This window comes from Aythya ferina (genome assembly GCF_964211825.1).
Source record: "Aythya ferina genome assembly, chromosome: 2".
In the NCBI taxonomy this organism is placed as follows: Eukaryota; Metazoa; Chordata; class Aves; order Anseriformes; family Anatidae; genus Aythya; species Aythya ferina.
The window spans coordinates 48,408,827-48,426,466 of record NC_140297.1 but is presented as its reverse complement, the minus strand read 5'-3'; the positions used below and the strand labels follow the sequence as shown (position 1 = coordinate 48,426,466).

General features: G+C 34.5%; 1 protein-coding gene across 4 annotated transcripts in view; it reads left to right on the top strand.

Moving 5' to 3' along the window:
* The window catches only part of ATP9B (ATPase phospholipid transporting 9B (putative)), a 164,771-nt gene that overhangs the window by 63,816 nt on the left and 83,315 nt on the right, over positions 1-17,640 (top strand). For all 4 annotated transcript variants that reach the window (XM_084508982.1, XM_084508980.1, XM_084508979.1 and 1 more), the window contains 2 exons: positions 8,333-8,427; positions 16,677-16,757. In XM_084508982.1, the coding sequence (XP_084365108.1) occupies positions 8,333-8,427; positions 16,677-16,757 (176 nt within the window). The remainder of the gene's footprint in view (positions 1-8,332; positions 8,428-16,676; positions 16,758-17,640) is intronic.

Below are 17,640 nucleotides of genomic sequence, written 5' to 3'. Positions count from 1 at the left end.
TGTTTGCTGTATGTAAGATAATTCCATAATGTTTTTAATAAAAGTAAAAATTACTAAAGCACACTGAATCAATACAGCAATCCAAAAAAAGATGTTGTGGATCAAGCTTGGATTAAAAGCAAGTGTGCTTGTCAATAAGGAACTGTGATGAGCTTGGTGGTATCATATTGACTGTGTATTAATACACAGTATCCTATAAGACCATCAGCTGATTGTTTAGAATGTAAATGAATCTGTTGATGGATCCAGTGACTGATGGCTTAAATTCCAATTAATCAATTGCTTCATCAGTTTCTTAATTCAGATCAAATATCTCAAGTACACACAGTTCTGTCACTGGTATTAAGAGAAATTAATGCTTTAAAACTAATTTCATTGGTCTTGTATAAATATGCCTACATTTTGTAATCACATCCTAAAGGAAGGAGTTATAGCTTAAATATTTAGGATGTTTCAGCTGTTCTAGTGTTTTCTTCCCCTCTGTAGTAGGTATCATAAATGAAAGCTTTCTGTTGTAGTGGTAAATGAAACTCTGTAGTCTAACGTGTCATCTTGGTGCTGCTACTCATCCTGTCATCAGTTTAAAATTTTCATGCACATAGTCACTTAAGTAATATAAATGACTTAAAAATTAAGTTGTTCATAAATGATCTGGTGTTATGTATGCAAAGTCCATTTTTCTTGTTCATATTCTAGTAAGCTGTCTCTTTCATTGTTTTTGACTTAAAGCAGGAAGACTGTAACATCACTAGACAATATATAACCATTCATGACACCACAGTTCCACATCCCCTGTTTCACAGTGACCCATCAATTAATTCATCAACACTTGATGCAGGCTTTTCACTGTGACATATAGACCAGTTGATCTTAATTTGATTGCTGTTAAAACCTTCCTTTCCTGACAACTGTTGTCAATTATACAAAATAAAATCAAGTATTCATAAGTAGGCTGTAATAGGATATAGGCAGACAGATTTAATAATTCAGTTTTGCTGAGCCTTGAAAGGCATTAGTTGTAGCTGTTGTTCTCATTTGTAAAAAATTCATTGGATACAGATCTTCAGCGAAAAGGCAGACATAATTTTATTTATTTAGATTTGACTTTTGGAAAGAAACCAGACCTATAGTGGTGGTTTAGTATTATCTGTGTTTGTGAATAACTGTCTTGAATTTCTATTATCTACACGTTAGAGAATATAAATGTAACTTTGTTTTGGTTTTGGTGTTTGTTTGGTTGTTTTTTTTTGAGACTATTTAAGTGTATACATTCTATACTTATTTTTAAATTCTATAAATGTAAGGGGATGTGGAATTTTGCCCTGAATTTATAAATAACAGATAAAATAACACCTTTTCAAGGCCAGGGCACTTGATCTTTATTCTTGTTTAAAAATAAAGAAGGCATATGACTGCATGTCTGCTATATACAAGTAAGTTACAGTTGTTTCCATCTGATGCATCTTTATCACAGTATGACATTAAAATGGCTTAAACGATATATGAATTCTACCTATAAGTCCTCTTAAGTCCTACCCACAAATCTTTCTTAATACTGCTGATATTTGGGAAGGGAAAAAAAAAAAAAAAAGCAGAAGCCCTTAACTTTAATGTTCTCCAAGAGAAATTTAAGTAAGGTTTTCAGGACTCCTGTGTTGCAGATTAACTTCGTATATACTGTTCTTTACTGTGTACAACGACGTTTGTAACAAATACTGTGGGAGTGTTGCCTGCTGAGGCAATGTGGAAAGGATTTGAATGTACTTGTTAAATCTAAAAAATTGAAGTCTTTTTTTGAAAATATATCATGCTAGTAAAATGCTTATAAATAGGTGTAGAAGACAAGATCTGCTGTAAGAGGTTGCTCCAAGCAAGTGCAGAAGAAGTCTAGGACAGAAATACTAATTATTTTTTTTTACTGATATGTTGTTCACTGTCATTTTTTTAATGCAAGTCAGAATAAGTTATACCTTAGCTTTTTTTTTTTTTTTTTTTTTTTGTCCCTCTCCACTAAACTCAGAATCCTCTCTGCTGTTTCATCTCATGACTCGGAAATTCTTTTTCAGGTCCTTGTATCCCTTCTTATGTTTCTATTAGTCAAGAAACCTTTCCAGTCCTGGAAGTCAGGTGTTTTAAGTATTATCATACTTTCCTGACTTCTCTTTGTAGAAACAAAACTGGTAGACAAAGCAGAGGTAACCTGTCTTTTCATTTTGCCAGCCTATCTGAATTTTTCATTGCTATTCTCAGAATTTAAATTGCAGGGACTCTCCATGACTTGATGCATGCATTTGAGGTATTTGGATTCAATTATCCAGTCTTGGATTTTTCAACAGCATTATTCCCTAAGAACACCAGTGTATAAGTGGTATAATATTGTGCTTCTATCTGATTATTTTAGGACATTATTAGGCTATCATGAGAAATTGTGTTGCACTGGTATTAAAGAGCCTTTACCAAAAAAAATAAAAAAAAAAATCTTGAAAGAACAGTATAATACAAGGAGATGCTACAAATGAGACACAGTTTTGTTTCTGTACCAAACTAAAGCAACTTTTCTAGGGTTGTTGTTACTTTCTTTCCACAGTCATAGCAAATATTAAATCTTGATGTAATTCCAATCATTTGGTTTATTTTTTCTTCATTATATAGCCTTCCATGAAAATCAGGTACTGCAACTTTTTATAAAATAATTTACATTATTCTCCTTTTGCAAAGTAGGTTGCTTTTTGTCTGTCAATATTATTCTAGAGTTCTTATTTTAACTGCATTTCTTTACAAACCACTTGGCAAACAGGCTGATTAGTGAAGTAGTTGTTTTAAGCAAAACAAGTCTATCCATTTGCTTTTCAGAAACAAGATCTCCAAATGAAACAAAATAGTGATTAATTTAGTTAATACATAAAAAAAAAAAAAAAAAAAAACTATTTCAAATGATGTAATTAAAAACAAACCAATTACAATTAACTAGAATACGTTAAGAAAAAATATAACATTGCTGGTAATAACTTGTTTTCAGAAGCCTGTGTTAAAAACTGTAATTAATTCTCTGACGGGTGTATATAAAAATATAATTTTAAGTTCTTGATGGTAAGCACAAATTTACGTATATTATGATAATTTCAGGAAATTAAATATAACCATGTGTAAGAAACTAAATATGAATAATCATTTGGTAGTATAACAAATAGGAGATACAGCTAACTGATGATAATAGTATTATATACAAGGAAGCTTAAAATACATATTTCTTACGTCATTAAGAAACCTTCCTTCCCGTTCTCCCTCTTCCTCTCTTGAGTGAGGTTGTAGGAGACTTTTTTGCTTGTTTGAGACAATAGAGTGACAAACATTCTCTGAACACAATTTTTGTTTGGGTACTTTTTCTTCAGGATTTCTAGAGGCAGGCAGACCACAAATGAGTCATTCTGTTATTGATGGACATGTAAGTATAAGATGCTCACAGAAACATTAGTCCTATACATGTGCCTCGTGTATGTTCTGAATGAAACCTTAAGTCCAGAACGCACTGAATGAACACACTTTCTACTTACTCTATACTGAGCTTTGTTTGTCAGATCTTAGCCAGATACATGATGGCCATAAATTAGTATGTTCATAGATCAGCTTTTGTTTCTCTATTTCAACATAGTGTAAAAGATACTGAAAGAAACATTGTTTTTCTTCAGTATTAATGCACACAATGCCTTTTGGGGAAAAAGGGGCTACGTTTCAAGGTATGCTTACTTTTTAACTTTGGTTCTCAGTTTTAGGAGAAAATCTTTCAAATGCTAATGTTTGTTTTGAATCTAAGTAGTGTTGTGTTTAAATATTGTGTTGACTTCAAAGAAATCTGTTTTTGTAAATGAACTCAAACTGTGCAAATGGGTCCTTGATCAGTCAATTCACTGAAAAAAAACAGATACCCATGTATTGTGTGTTGTCAAAAGCTATGCAATAAATTAAAATAAGATTATTTTAAGGGAAAAGTTGAAGTTCTTTGCTTCTGGTTGCACAGACTTCACTTAGTCACAGATTATAACGTTCATAGAATTGTAGTAGCTCTTCAAATCTGTTCCCCTAGGGGTCTGTACCACGGGGTCCATCCATCCCCCAGGAGCAAACTGCTCCAGCACGGGTCCCCCATGGGTGGGTGGCAGCTCCCCCCAGACTCCCTGCTCCTGCATGGGCTCCTCTTCACGGGCTGTTGCTCCGGGCCGGGGCCTGCTCCTGCATGGACTGCAGCCTCCTCCAGGCCACATCCACCTGCTCCACCGGGGGCTCCTCCATGGGCTGCAGCGTGGAGATCTGCTCCATGTGGGACCCGTGGGCTGCAGGGGGACAGCCTGCTCCACCAGGGGCCTCTCCACAGGCCGCAAGGGAACTTCTTTCTCCCCATTTTCTTATACTGGAAAAGTTTTGCCCTTTGCGGAGCAGCAGAAAAAATGAAATTCTTGGGTAATTCTTAAAGGGAACTGCTTCTGCGTGCCTGGAGCACCTCCTGCCCTCCTGCAGCTCTGACCTTGGGGGCTGCAGGGCTGCTTCTCCTCTCTCTCCCAGCTGTTGTTGTGCAGTAGCTTTTTTTACAGTGTTGCTCATGCCTTGGCTCTGGCCAGCAGTGGGTCCCTTTGGAGCCAGCTGAAACTGGCCCTTTTCTGACATGGGACAGCTTCTGGATTCTTCTTGCAGAGGCCACTACCCCTACAACCCCCCACTATCCAAACCTTGCCATGTAAATCCAATACACATTCTTAAATTAAGGTTCTTAAAATGTTTTCGTCCTTTGTGCTGCAGGTACTTTTATTCCAGGACGGTCTTAGGGTAAGGACAGACCTCCAATAAATAGCTGAACTTTTGCTAGAACACCCGAACGAGAACTGTAGTCCTAGGACTTACCTAAGCATGCAAGTTTCACTGATTTCAGCTGAAATGGTTTTAGAAAAACAGTCTAGTTGTACTTGGGCTTACCATGCACGGAGATGCTCTAGACTGATTTGTGCCTGTCTTCAGCTGATTATGCTAAATGAATACTAGGTAGTAGTATAGTAATTCAAGTGTATTCACATGAAGTTTGTACTACTTCAGATAAATGATTAGCTCTTCAAACCGGGTGTAATTTCTTTAGATGAAACTTTAAGTTCTGATTCATTTCACTCAAAAATTTTCTCTATAAAGACAAAAATAAATCAAACACATTATGTTCAAATTTGGCTGCTAATCTTGTGTGATTGTCTGTTTATGGGAAATGAGCATCTGTGTGCCCCCACTTTTAAAAGTACTTTAATTTCCTGATTCTCCTATATATATGGCTTTATGAAAAGTATTTCTGTCCTTGGAAATTTCTTATGTTCAGTGTGGAATTTCATTTTTCTGTTGTCAGCTATGCTTGATTGCTAAACATTTAAATCCATGACTTTCCCTTTAAGCAGCACATAACTTTAAAAAAATGCACAATATCATAAACTTCTATGATTTGTACACTGGAAATTGTCTGGTTCAAAAATTATCCTTGAATACACAGAGAATAGCACAATTTCTGGTGTTTGTATAGTTGTTTTTTCCATGTAAGTCATATTCATGTTAGAAATGCAAGTGACTTAACACTGGTGCAAAACATTGTCAAAGTCTACATAAACCAAACACTTAAAAAATAATTTGTGATTTTGGGGGTTGGGGAAAGGTACACTGTCAAGCATTTTCGAATGGTGTTGTTAAGACAGCTATTTTTCCAGAAGAGTTTGATTTTAGAAGTCTTAGGTACTGCTGACTTGAATATGTTGAAAGGTGAAGTATAAAGTGAGAAATACTTGGTTCTTTAGAGGTTCAGGAACTTGGTGAGAGTTAGAAATTGTTTTTATATGTTGTTTCTAGTCATATGTTTAGTCTCCTGTGTTTATATCTTAGTTAAGCCAAGTTTAATATCTCATTATATAATTAAAATGACTTATTTAGCTATGATGAAGTATTTGAAGTGGAGAAGAGGATTGTATTGTTTCGGTTTTGCTGTTGTGATCATTATTGAAAGCTGACTTGGCAGAAAGCAGCCCCCTTTTCTGGTTAAAAGGGAAACAGGCTATGAGATAAGTTATTGATGAAATTAACTGCTGAAGTGGAGAGGAAATGTGGTTGGCCAATACATGTCATAGTGTGAGCTCTATTAAATGGATGTATGTGCAGTCAACCATTCACAGGGGCCACACTGGTCTTGAACTGCATTGATCTATAGTATAATTCTAAATGAAATTGATGGAAGAAAGCAACCATTGACAGGAAGGGTAAAGAGAACCATGAAACGTCTTGAACAGGAAAAGTATGATGGAAAGTAAACTGATCTATGCCATGGATAGAATGTGCAGTGAAACTGGTGTTTCTAGGTGTTGCTAGATATTTCACCTTTACTTGTAATGCATTGTATGTCATTGGATTCTTCAGTGCTTTACCGTATTTTATTATAGAAAAAAATCCATAAAGAATCTAGTTGAATTTTAAATCAGCTTTTCAAGAATTTATTTTAGGTACAGCTCTGCAGCTTCTATCTTAGTGCCTTGGTTATGTTAAAGTATGTGCTCTAAGAGTCTTTTGTATTAAAAGATTTGTTTACTTACTGTGTGCTTAATATAAATACAGCTGTCACATGAAGACTTGTAAGCTTCTTTCAAAAGACTGTTGTGTAAAAAAGCTTCCTTCCAGTCAGATATAATTTTAGATGGCTTCCTGCTCCAACATGTCTTTTCAGACTGTTATCTCATTGAACTTCGTAATTTATAGGCACTGGTGAATAAAACATTGGATTCCATTAGATTTTACTTGCATCGGCGTCCCTATGTCCTGTAAAAGAATCTCTCTCATGTTCACTCATAGTTGCATAGTTCACTCACCCTTTCTGATACATAGCCTATTAGATATTCTGATGCGTTGCATATTAGATTCACTGATTTACAGGCATCAGCTCACTGTCTCTGTGAGAAGACTCAAACCTGGATAAACTTTGCCAGTGTTTCCTTTAGCTTAATTGCTACCATATCACTGTTAGTGATGAGACTACTTTGTTAGTTTTTATTGGATTGGTTAAAATAAAGAATAACTTGTATATACACATTTATGTCTATACACATTGTTTAAAAATAACAAATACCTAGAAAAATCTCTTTGTTTCACAACCATAGTATACAGTATGAATTTGTGTATAATTTTTTTAAGCCTTAATGTAATAGGATATTCCAAGTTGGAAGAGACCCACAAGGATCATCAAGTCCAACTCCTGGCTTCACAAAGGACCATCGCAAAATCAAATGATATGTCTGAGAGAACTGTCCAAATACTTCTTGAGCTTCTACTAGAAGCTGTAATTATTAGTTGATAAATGTTTAAGCATTCTCTAGTGTAGCGACTGTGAGGAGTATTGCTATTTTATTTTTCCTTTAAAAAGGCTTCAAAACAATTGGAAGTCTGTAATTTTTTTAAATAGGTTTGCTGTGTTCATGTGGCAGGCTTTTTTGAGTCTTACATTAGTAACCTGTGTAATAGTCCATACATGGTGATACCATCTAACTAATTATATGGGATGTTACATAGTGATGGAGAGGTCTTGTTGCACTGCGCTTAATTTTTTTCTTTCTTCTGGTCTTCTAGAAGACAACTAGTCTTCTGTCTGTAAAGCATACTGATTCTCTTTACTATGTATCAGTCTGTATCTTATGCATCCATCATATTTTAGTTACTGTTCATGTGTTGACAGGTTTCTTTAGTTTTGGATCCTTGACAATTACAGGTGATTAAAAACTACTTCCTTTAAGTAGAATAAATTAGTGCCCTAACTGTTTTTGAATGGTATCCACATTAAGGATGTAAAGAGAGGGAGAAGTTTCAGTGAATCTAGGAGAATATAAGTAATGGAAGTTTGTTATATGTCATAGCAGCAATGAGACAAAATTGCAGATGTTGTTTTCCTACTCTATTGTCTTGGAATTGCACAAGTAACAAAATCCTAAAAGGAAAAAGATTAAACCTTTTCCAACTTCCACCAGTGAAGTTCTATTTGTTGCTGATGATATTCAAAAACCTGTTTAGAAACCATTAAGAAACCTGTAAAAGACGATTTTCTTCTCATGTTCATAAACAAGAACATTGTTAATTTTATCAGGAAAAACGTTCTATTTTCCTGGCAGAAAGCATTTAATCAGCATACAGATTCTAAAGCATGAATTGATTTATATGCACAGCAATTATTTTAAACTATTTTTAAATTGCTTTGCTTTCATTCTTCCAAATTTTTAACTCAAACTGAATTTTGGATAACTAAAAAATAGTTTCACATCTTTCTAACTTCAAGGTTCATGTTTCATTCGAACTGACCAGCTTGATGGAGAAACAGACTGGAAACTGAAGGTTGCTGTCAGTTGCACACAAAGATTGCCAGCTTTGGGGGTAAGCATTTTATCTGTTCGCTTTAAAAATATCCTCCGTGTGTATCTATATCCCTTTTAGATATGACTGTTAAAATTATTGTAAGTATCTATGTAATTGGAAAATATCTGTTACCACAGTTTTGTTTTTTTGCAATAAATAAGACATAGGTATTCCACTGAATGCTGAACAAGAAGTTCGTAGTACAAATATTCTTACTTTTACACTGAAAAGAAATGGAGATAGAATTGGATTTTTATCTTTCTGCTTAGTGGTTCATACTGTGGTCCACGCTCAGAGGTGTATACTCTGCAGAAGCTTATCCCAGTAGTAGGGTTCTTATCCAGTTGTTATCCTGCAAGTGCAAGTCATTTGCAGGATACCATTGGGAACCATTGCTTTAATCACTAATATTGTGATTTTTTAAACTTGGAAAAAGTGGTCTGCACTTGGGCAGTAAAGTGCTTTTTGTGGTCAATATGCTTTCTGGTCTAACTAGGTGAAAAGTAGAAGTACATGCAAGGAGGGTTTTCTATGACTTGTCTGAATGTTTACAAGTGTTTTTTTTTTTCTTGAGTGCATATACATGTCTTAAGTGTAGGTAAATTGGATAAAACTAGAATTGTTAAAAAGGACATAAGAATGAGTGTATATAAATATATATTCAAAATAATGACATCTAAAAATGCTTATAGATTTTTTAGAATACATCTCTTAATGGGATGCTAAATTGTGTTCCATGTAGTGGAGAAGCTTGCTATTCTATAGGAGAGTTGGCTTGTTGTCAAGAGACTTCCTCTGAAAGCATACTCAAGTTACAAGCTTGTGGAAACTTACTTGTACAGAGTTTCTGGTGTTTGGACACTAAGTCCTTTGGGTGTAAAGACAAGAGTATCTTGAGAGGACTTTGCATGTGCCATCTTAATCGAGCAAATAAGTGTTGGATTATCTGCCAGATTTTAGCAGGACTTTTGCAGCTATTTGTGAATTATGGAGTTGCTGCCACACTGAAGTTAGCCAAAGATAGAGCTCCTTCCTGTGTTCATAGTGGTTTGGCTACTGGTTTCAGGAGGAGGAAAAAAACATGGGTTTGTATCTAGAGGATTGGGAATGAGGGATGGAACTGAAGGTTGGTCATGACAGACAGAGATGCCAGATCAGGTGTCAGAAGGTAGTTCTAATGCAGGAATTGATTTTAATTAGTATTGTATAACCTGCAGTTGAATTCATTATTTGTAATAAATAAAAAAATTTTTTGTCTAATAAAAAAAATATTTGTCTAATGTCTCAGTTTTTGCCATTTAATCATTGGTCCATTGAATCATTTTTACCATTTAATCATGTTTTATTCATAAAAAAATGTTTCTTCATATCTTTTTGAGACACAGATGCATTCATTCATCTAAAATTGAGTCAATATACTATCTTTGACTTTTTTTTTTAATGCTTTTCAGATAGTTTATAACTGTGTGCAATATAGCTATTCTTTAATTCTTCTTCATTTTGGAAGTATCACTTACTGTGCTTGTTGAATGCACCTCTTCCTGCAGAGAAGAAGACTAGTACAACAGAGAATTGTTGTGGTGTAACAGGGCTGCTCTCTAGCTTCTTATCTCTCAGCCTGTTTGTATATTCAGGATTTCCCCATCACAGGTGCAGTATCTGGCACTTGCTAATGTCAAGCTTCATATTGTTGGTGACTGTCCAGCCCTCTAATTTGTAAAAATGTCTCTGCAAGGCCTCTTTACCCTTGATGGAGTCAACAGCTCCTCCCAAGTAAATGTTTGTCTTGCAGCTGTTTACAGAAAATAAATTGGAAATGATTGAAGTTGGGGAGTTTGCATTTTAATGGTAGGACATGCAGCCTCAAATCTGTGCAGAAGTGAAGGCTGCTTCAAGTGGTGGTGGTTTGGGACATGGAGGGGAGGGAGGGGAAATGTATTACAGAAATTACTCATGCAACTTGGGAACAGCATACAAGTCAACTGTCCGATATATTAGCCATTCCTTCCTTAGTTGTTTCTGTTTGCTGCTGCTGTTAACTCCTGCTGATCCCTTTTCATGAGCTGTAGATGACAATCTGAATTCAGATAATCAGATGCAGTTTATCACTTAACACAAAGTTTCCCTATCTAGCAGCAGCAAGTGGAAGCCACCAAGCAGCTGATGTGCCCTTACACTTTCCCACATTCACATAGCCGTTTACTTGGCAGAAAGCATCATACAGAGTGTCATGCAGACTACCTCCCGATTTCTCTACTGGAAATGAGAAACCATTTGACACTTGGTGGTTCCCTCACTCTCATCACTATAACATTGTGTCCCAAAACATTATTTTCAGAGAAGATTGATTTTACATTAGGCTTATAATTCTGACCTCCAGGTAATAGGGAATGTTTGGGATTTTATCTTCAATGAAATTATTTGAAGTGGCTGCTTTTTAGCTGGCCTTGGATCGCTTGCAGTGCTTCACTCTAAAGTTCCATCTGTCTCTGTATTGTTTTGGGGAAATGGAACCCTAATGCCTAAAAATGTAAATATTTTTTAGGGGATCCTATATCTTTCACAGAAGGTAGAGCCCAACATATATCCCAGAAGGATTCTTCCATTCCTGTGGGAAGCATGTTAGTATTTCTTTAATTCCTGCAAAGACATTTCTGCCTTTACTGCTTGAGCTATCTATCATTTTGAGGAAACTGTGTGGATGAGCATCTTCACGAGGTTAGAACAAAAATCTAAGAAAGTGAAATTCAAACTCATATAAAAAATAACATTATTTTTTGTAGTTCCTAGTGCAGTCATAAAAGTGTAAAGATCACTATATATATACACCTTACACATTCGTTTTTTGAAGTCAAATTAAAATGCAGTGAGCAGAAATTGTTGAAAAGTTGAAGCAGCTTTGTTAAAAATGAGGATAATTTGAACAATCTATTTCAGGTAGTCTTATTTTCACCCTAGGCTTCTGCAGTCACCTCTGTTGCAGAAAACTCTTACAACTTTAAAAAATAATAATAAAAACAAAAAGGCAGAAAAGTTGCTTTCCAGGAAACTTGAAAATGTCTTTTACTTTATAAAACACTTGTATGCTTACTTCTGTTCCTGACTTGAAAATTCATTGTTTTACAGTGATTATCTTGCTAATCTGTGCAGTGTGTAGCAGGGGCATGTGCTTTTGGATAGCCTTAGAAGTACTGTTGGTGAAACTTGTTGGGTTTTGGAGCAGTCTAGCAAAGGACTGAGCTTTGTGTTCCAGTCTTGGATCAACTTTGATTCTCTTTTTCTGTACAAAGAGTTGGAAGAATCAGGCAATGATCCTTCTGCTAAAAGAAACTGTTAGAGAAGTGGTCCTCCGTTCATTTACATTTTGCTGTACAAGGTGGGCAGTGCATTGTCCTATTTGCTCAAAAACTAAATGACATGATAAAAATAAGACATTTCAGTTAAGGAACACCTGTGTAAGTGGTTTTTTATTTGTTTGTTTTGTGTGTGTGTGGTTTTTGTTTGTTTGTTTTGTTTTTGTTTTTAATCAGGTCATTAATGAGAAGTATTTTGGTTTAAGTAATTTTTTGAAAAATGAACCTTCTCAAATGCCAATTCACTTATATACAATAAATACCTGTTTCTATCAGTTCTGTATAATTCTGTCAAACAGCATTGCCACTTTCATAGCCACTAGGCTACTAAAGTTTTATTGTACACATGATAATTTATACATTTCAAAATGTTTATACAATCAAAACAAACAACACCCCCCCACGGGAATGGCTCTCCTGTGCAATAATTCTTGCTTGCCACCTGCTGGGCCGCTGGTGAAATAGCTGTGGCAATGTGACACTTGAGGGCCCTTCCTTCGTTTTTTTTTTTTTTTTTCCGGATGATCTCAAACTAAGTGCAGGTTTTTTCTGTGTAAGGATTGATGCAGAGTTTCACGTCACAGGTGTATGCTGTTTTTTGGTAAATTCAGAATTAGTTGAAAGACACACTAAAGAAAATGGGTAGAGCACGGTATGTTCCATGGCTACAAAGAATTAGAAGAAGAACCTGAAGTTCTTTTAGTGTTGTCCATTTCAAATAAGTGAAACATTTGAATTCAATACTGCCTTTGAACTGGAGTAAGTGCCCATATTTGTATGGTCGGGTTCAAAAATGAGTCTGATGAAATTTATAACTGCTAAATCACTGACCAGGTTCTAATCACAAATAGAACCTGCTTAGAAGTGCAGAGTGGTGTGGGATGCTGTCTCTGAGATGAGGCAGTTTGCCCTCAGAGTCTCAGGGGCTGGTGTTGTGTTCTTTTTTCTCCTGTCCCCTATCCCCTCTGCTACGGTGGATCAAATAGGATCAAACTAACCTTCTATTCTAATGTAGCAGTTGTTCATTATAGTAGTAGTTTTCCTGATTTCCAGGGACTCTTCCCATATTAACTCCTATTACAGTGTCCTTTCCATGTGCTTGTAGGGTATTTTCAAAGCTGAGGCTTAACGTTTATTTTTGCATATTAAAATATATTTTTAGTAATTTAAGAGAACGTGTGCAAGTTGAGAATAGAGTAGACTAAACAATTTGGTAATATATTTGGCAAATATATGCTCCATATTTGCTGTACATTTTGATTTCTTTAGTTACTGGACATAAAGGTGGTGAGTATCTTGTGCTGGCATGAGCTGTCAGTCACACCGTTAGAGCAGCATTGTAACCTTACCCACTGTGACACCCAGAATAAATAAACCTCCAGACCATCAGAGCTTTTCTTAAAGAACAGATGACACCACCAAGGCGATCAGTACAGATTTTGTTGTCTTTCTAAAGCACTTAATGTGATCAGAGAATTAAAATTTCAACAAGTCATCTAATGGTGGCTGAGTTGCAAATACTGTGACACCTAGATTAGGTTTCTTGCAATTTCATAGTTATAGGTGGGGCAGTTTTTCTAGCAATCTGCACATTCTGAGGCATTCTTCTCTAGCGTATGTGATCAAGTAAATTTATTAACAGCAATGAGGTCACTGTAATTTTCAATAAATGTTGACTTGCTGATTTATATCAGAAGATCCATACAGCAGTAAACAATAGCATTTACATTTAATTAGTTTTATTGAACCAAAGGCAATTTTATTTGTAATGAACTACATGTTATGATTAAGAATGTATTTTAATGATCTTTAAGTAAGGTGAACAAATGTTGCCCTTGACCTAATACAGGAGATTTTTCTGCTATTGATAACTTTAGGATGATTTGTAAATTACTGTTGTGAAATGCAAAATAGAACATTTTCATTATAGTACCATCAAGTCATTTCCTGACTTTCAGCAAAAAGGATAAAATGCTTTTTTTTTTTTTTTTTTTTGAATTATTATTTTTGAGTTACAGATAATGAAATACATTATGTCATCATGTCTTTTTATTTTTAATCTCATCTACAGTTAATAAAAATAACATTTTATTGCTTGAGATTTAGGTCTTTCATGTTGTTTCTTTAATCTAGAATTGTTAACGATCCCCTGGTTCAAGTGATTTTTTTTTCCTTAAGTAAAAAAATCTGAGGTCATTTGCCCTCACTGTTTCCTAAAAGCATCCTAATTTTGGATGTACAATCCTATTTCCATTGAATGTATTGGTAGTACTAACTGGCTTCAGTGAACCAGTGGTTCAGTGTTCATAATATGAAAATAATTCTTTGATAAAGCTGAATTTTATGTAGACCAAGCTCCTAGTTAGTTAAATCATTAATAAAAAGTAGTTCTCTTTTTTAAAATAAACTAAATCTCTTTTAGAGGCTATACAGGGAGAAGCAATGACACAGCCTAACCAGGCAAATTTTGCTTGATCAGTGAGCTGAAGTTTTATTTACATGTAGCATTGTGTATAAATCTTGATGCCTCCTTTTTAAACTACCATTGTGATTTCTTTCAAGACTTTGAGATGAGAAATGCGCTACTGGGAAAGCAACACTGTATGAAGGAACATCTTTGTACTCCTACCTTTATTGTAGAATGTAATTCATATGTAAATGTCAGTCTTCCATAAATCATATCATTCTTTGGTCTTGTCTTAAGAGACTTCAGATTCTTTATTTTACTGGCCTGAGAATGATATCCATTCGGTGTACAGAACATGGGTCTACTGAAAAAAATGTCCTTTTCCCTTTCCCCCAGTAATGAAAAAACACTTAAGAAAATTTCTGAGCGTATGTAATATTCTTCTATAACTTCTTTCGACCCCTCATGAATGAAAAAGCAATGAACTACCACCTCAGTTTTCTCCTAGAGTATTTTTATAATTTTTTTCCACTTCTTTAACAAAAAAGCATGCACCCTTGGAGTACTCAGCTGGTTCTAGTTTGTGGCTTTCTAGAATAATTGCAGATTTCAGTTCTTCATCAAGATATGTGGGGTTGAGCTGAAATTCAAAAAGAAAAAAGGAAAACATGAAAAGTCTAGGTGTTAAATCAGAAATAACAGAAGAACTAAAACATAAAAAGACAAGCTATGAAAGGAATGTGGTAGAAATTTTTACATTTAAAATTTAACAAGGGAGGACATTGCAATAGAAGCAAGTACCTATATGAGGCCTGGAAAGCAGGAAAAAATATTACTGTACAAATGCCAACGTACTTAAAAGGGTGGTTATTTCTGCTTCTTTTTATTCTAATGTTGTTTCCCACTAAGTCATTCTTTGAAAAGAGAGAAGTTCTTGGTTGACGCATTTCACTAGCAGTTTTTATTGTGTATAGGAGTATGTGTGTGGTATTAGTTTTCTGCTGTACTATCCACTACTGAGAGACTTTATTTTTCTTTGCATAATAAAGCACATAATAGCCCAGATTAGCTGAGTTGTAGGTGATAACAGATTGGAAAGAAGTGAATGATGAAGATATAGGACACCATGTGTATTAGTTTCATATGAATTATTTCTTTTGAAGCTGATGAAAGTAGATTGGAAGAACAAGGATGCAATGAATGAAACTTAATGTGAAAGACTACAATAAGTGACTAATATTTTAAAGACAAATATAATTTGTGAGAGTTAATGTTCAGATTTAATTCATTTTTATAACATACATTAAATAAATTTTTTTTTCAAGGTATGAAGTAAGAAATTTCTTGTCTACAGAATATAAACTGAAATACATACTAACGATTTAGACAACTACACATTTTTGAACTTAAGTCAAACATGCTTGATAAATGTAAACTATCAAGATTAAAAAAAAGATTCACTCATACCTTGAAAAGTGAAAATCTATATTCAGAAATCTATTGTCATTTTATCAGAGTAATAAAAAGACACAAGCATGTAGATTTTAAGGCACATACGTGGACAATTGCTTCTTTAATTTTGTATTGTTCAAATAGTTTTATTCAAATTTGGGGAGGGGTGTTATATTCAAATTATGAATAGAAAATGGCATGATTTTAAAAATAGCTATATTTGAGCCGAGGTGTGTCTACACATCCATAAAAGAGGCTGTAAAATTAATTCTGCTTTTGAAGACAGCACATTCTATCTTACATGAACAGGGTATTATAGCATCTTCTCTTCAGAGAATGAATCTTAAGGCTGATTAGCCTTTTGCAAGATTAATTCAGTAATAAAGGATGTAGGTAACCCAAATAATAGGAACTACATGCAGTGAGAAGATAGACACCCTTGTATTTCATCACAGGTTGAGATTCTTATGCTGGCTGGGCATCGGTGTAGAGCATCTTCTCCAGAGTTTTATTGTGTGACCGTACATGAGAATTATGCTGAAATCTCTTACTTGCTCCATCAAACCATCAACACTTTCTTAAAGTGTCTGGAGTTTTTCGTGGGTTGTCTACACATGTGTATGCTGAGTGATCAGCGTTAAGGAGAATTTAAATCAATTTCATTGCTTGACCTTGTATTCAGTTGGCTTTTTGCTCTAGAAAAGTATTTTGTTTCTGGTTTAATTAAAAAAGAAAAAAAAAAAACACTTTATTTGTAAAGCAACAAATATACAGAAAATATTTTTAAGACAGGCTCTTAGAAAAAATAAATTTTATAAAATTTCTAACTCATAAAACAGTTTCGTTTGTGAAATATCAACACACTTAGAATACCATTTTGGATCTCTTTTCTTTATATCAAGATATACTTGAAAATCACATGTTTATTGGATAAAACTTTATTGAATTTAACTTGGAGTGGTAAGGGTCATAAATTGAAATCTTTACCATTAAAAGGTTCTTTAAAATAGTTGATTAAATTTAAAAACTAGTAAATACATTAATCTGTTTTACAGGATCTCTTTTCAATCAATGCTTATGTTTACGCTCAGAAGCCACAGCTGGACATTCACAGTTTTGAGGGTACCTTCACACGGGTAAGTAGTGTCTATAAAGACAGTTGTACTCCCCTCTCTCCCATTTCTCAGTGTGAATCTTACATTTAGTACTGAAGTTGTATTGAGTCTTTCCTAAGCGTTACAGGAGTATATCCATGTTCTTGCCATGGAAATGCTTCACGTACAAGGTATTTTGTTAAATATGTATTGCAGAAAGCTAATACAAATAGAATATCTGGAAAATAAAAACCAGAATCTGAGAATGGTGTATTTGTTGACATCACAATAATCTTATATGAGACCATTTCTGCAGTAGCATTTATTGTTTATCTCCAGGCATCTAATGTTTTATTCATATGTCAAAGAAGTGTCAAGTTGAATGTATTCAGTAGCCTCAGACAATGCAACTGATAGTTTATGTGCAATACAAATGTGTCTTGTTTAACAGGGTTTCTTTGATTTTCCTTGTGAAGTTCAAGTACCTTAAAAAATGAAATAAAACTAAAAGTTACTTAATGGGAGCTTTATTAAATATTTTTTCCAGCTATATATTGAAGACCAAATATGATAACTTTACAGTCTTTTTTTTTTTGACGTTTTTGCTGTTATTTTCAGAAGGTGGCTTGCTAAAGTTAACCCTTTAAAGTGAGGTGTCCAAGCAGCTGATTTAAACAAAAAAACAAAAAAAAACAACTACAAAAAAAGACTTTAGAGATTTTTAGTTTTATCTGTGATATTAGCAGATGCAGTGATTGTTTTGGTTATTTTATCTACACTTAACTGTTAGTTGACTCATTCCTCTCGATAATATGTTTCTAAAATAATTTGAGAGAATTAACTACAACAGGAGGGAGAGAGAAGGGTTTTTTTTACCCAAGTGACTTGAATTGGTAATAGATTTTGTTCAGTAATTGAAATTCCA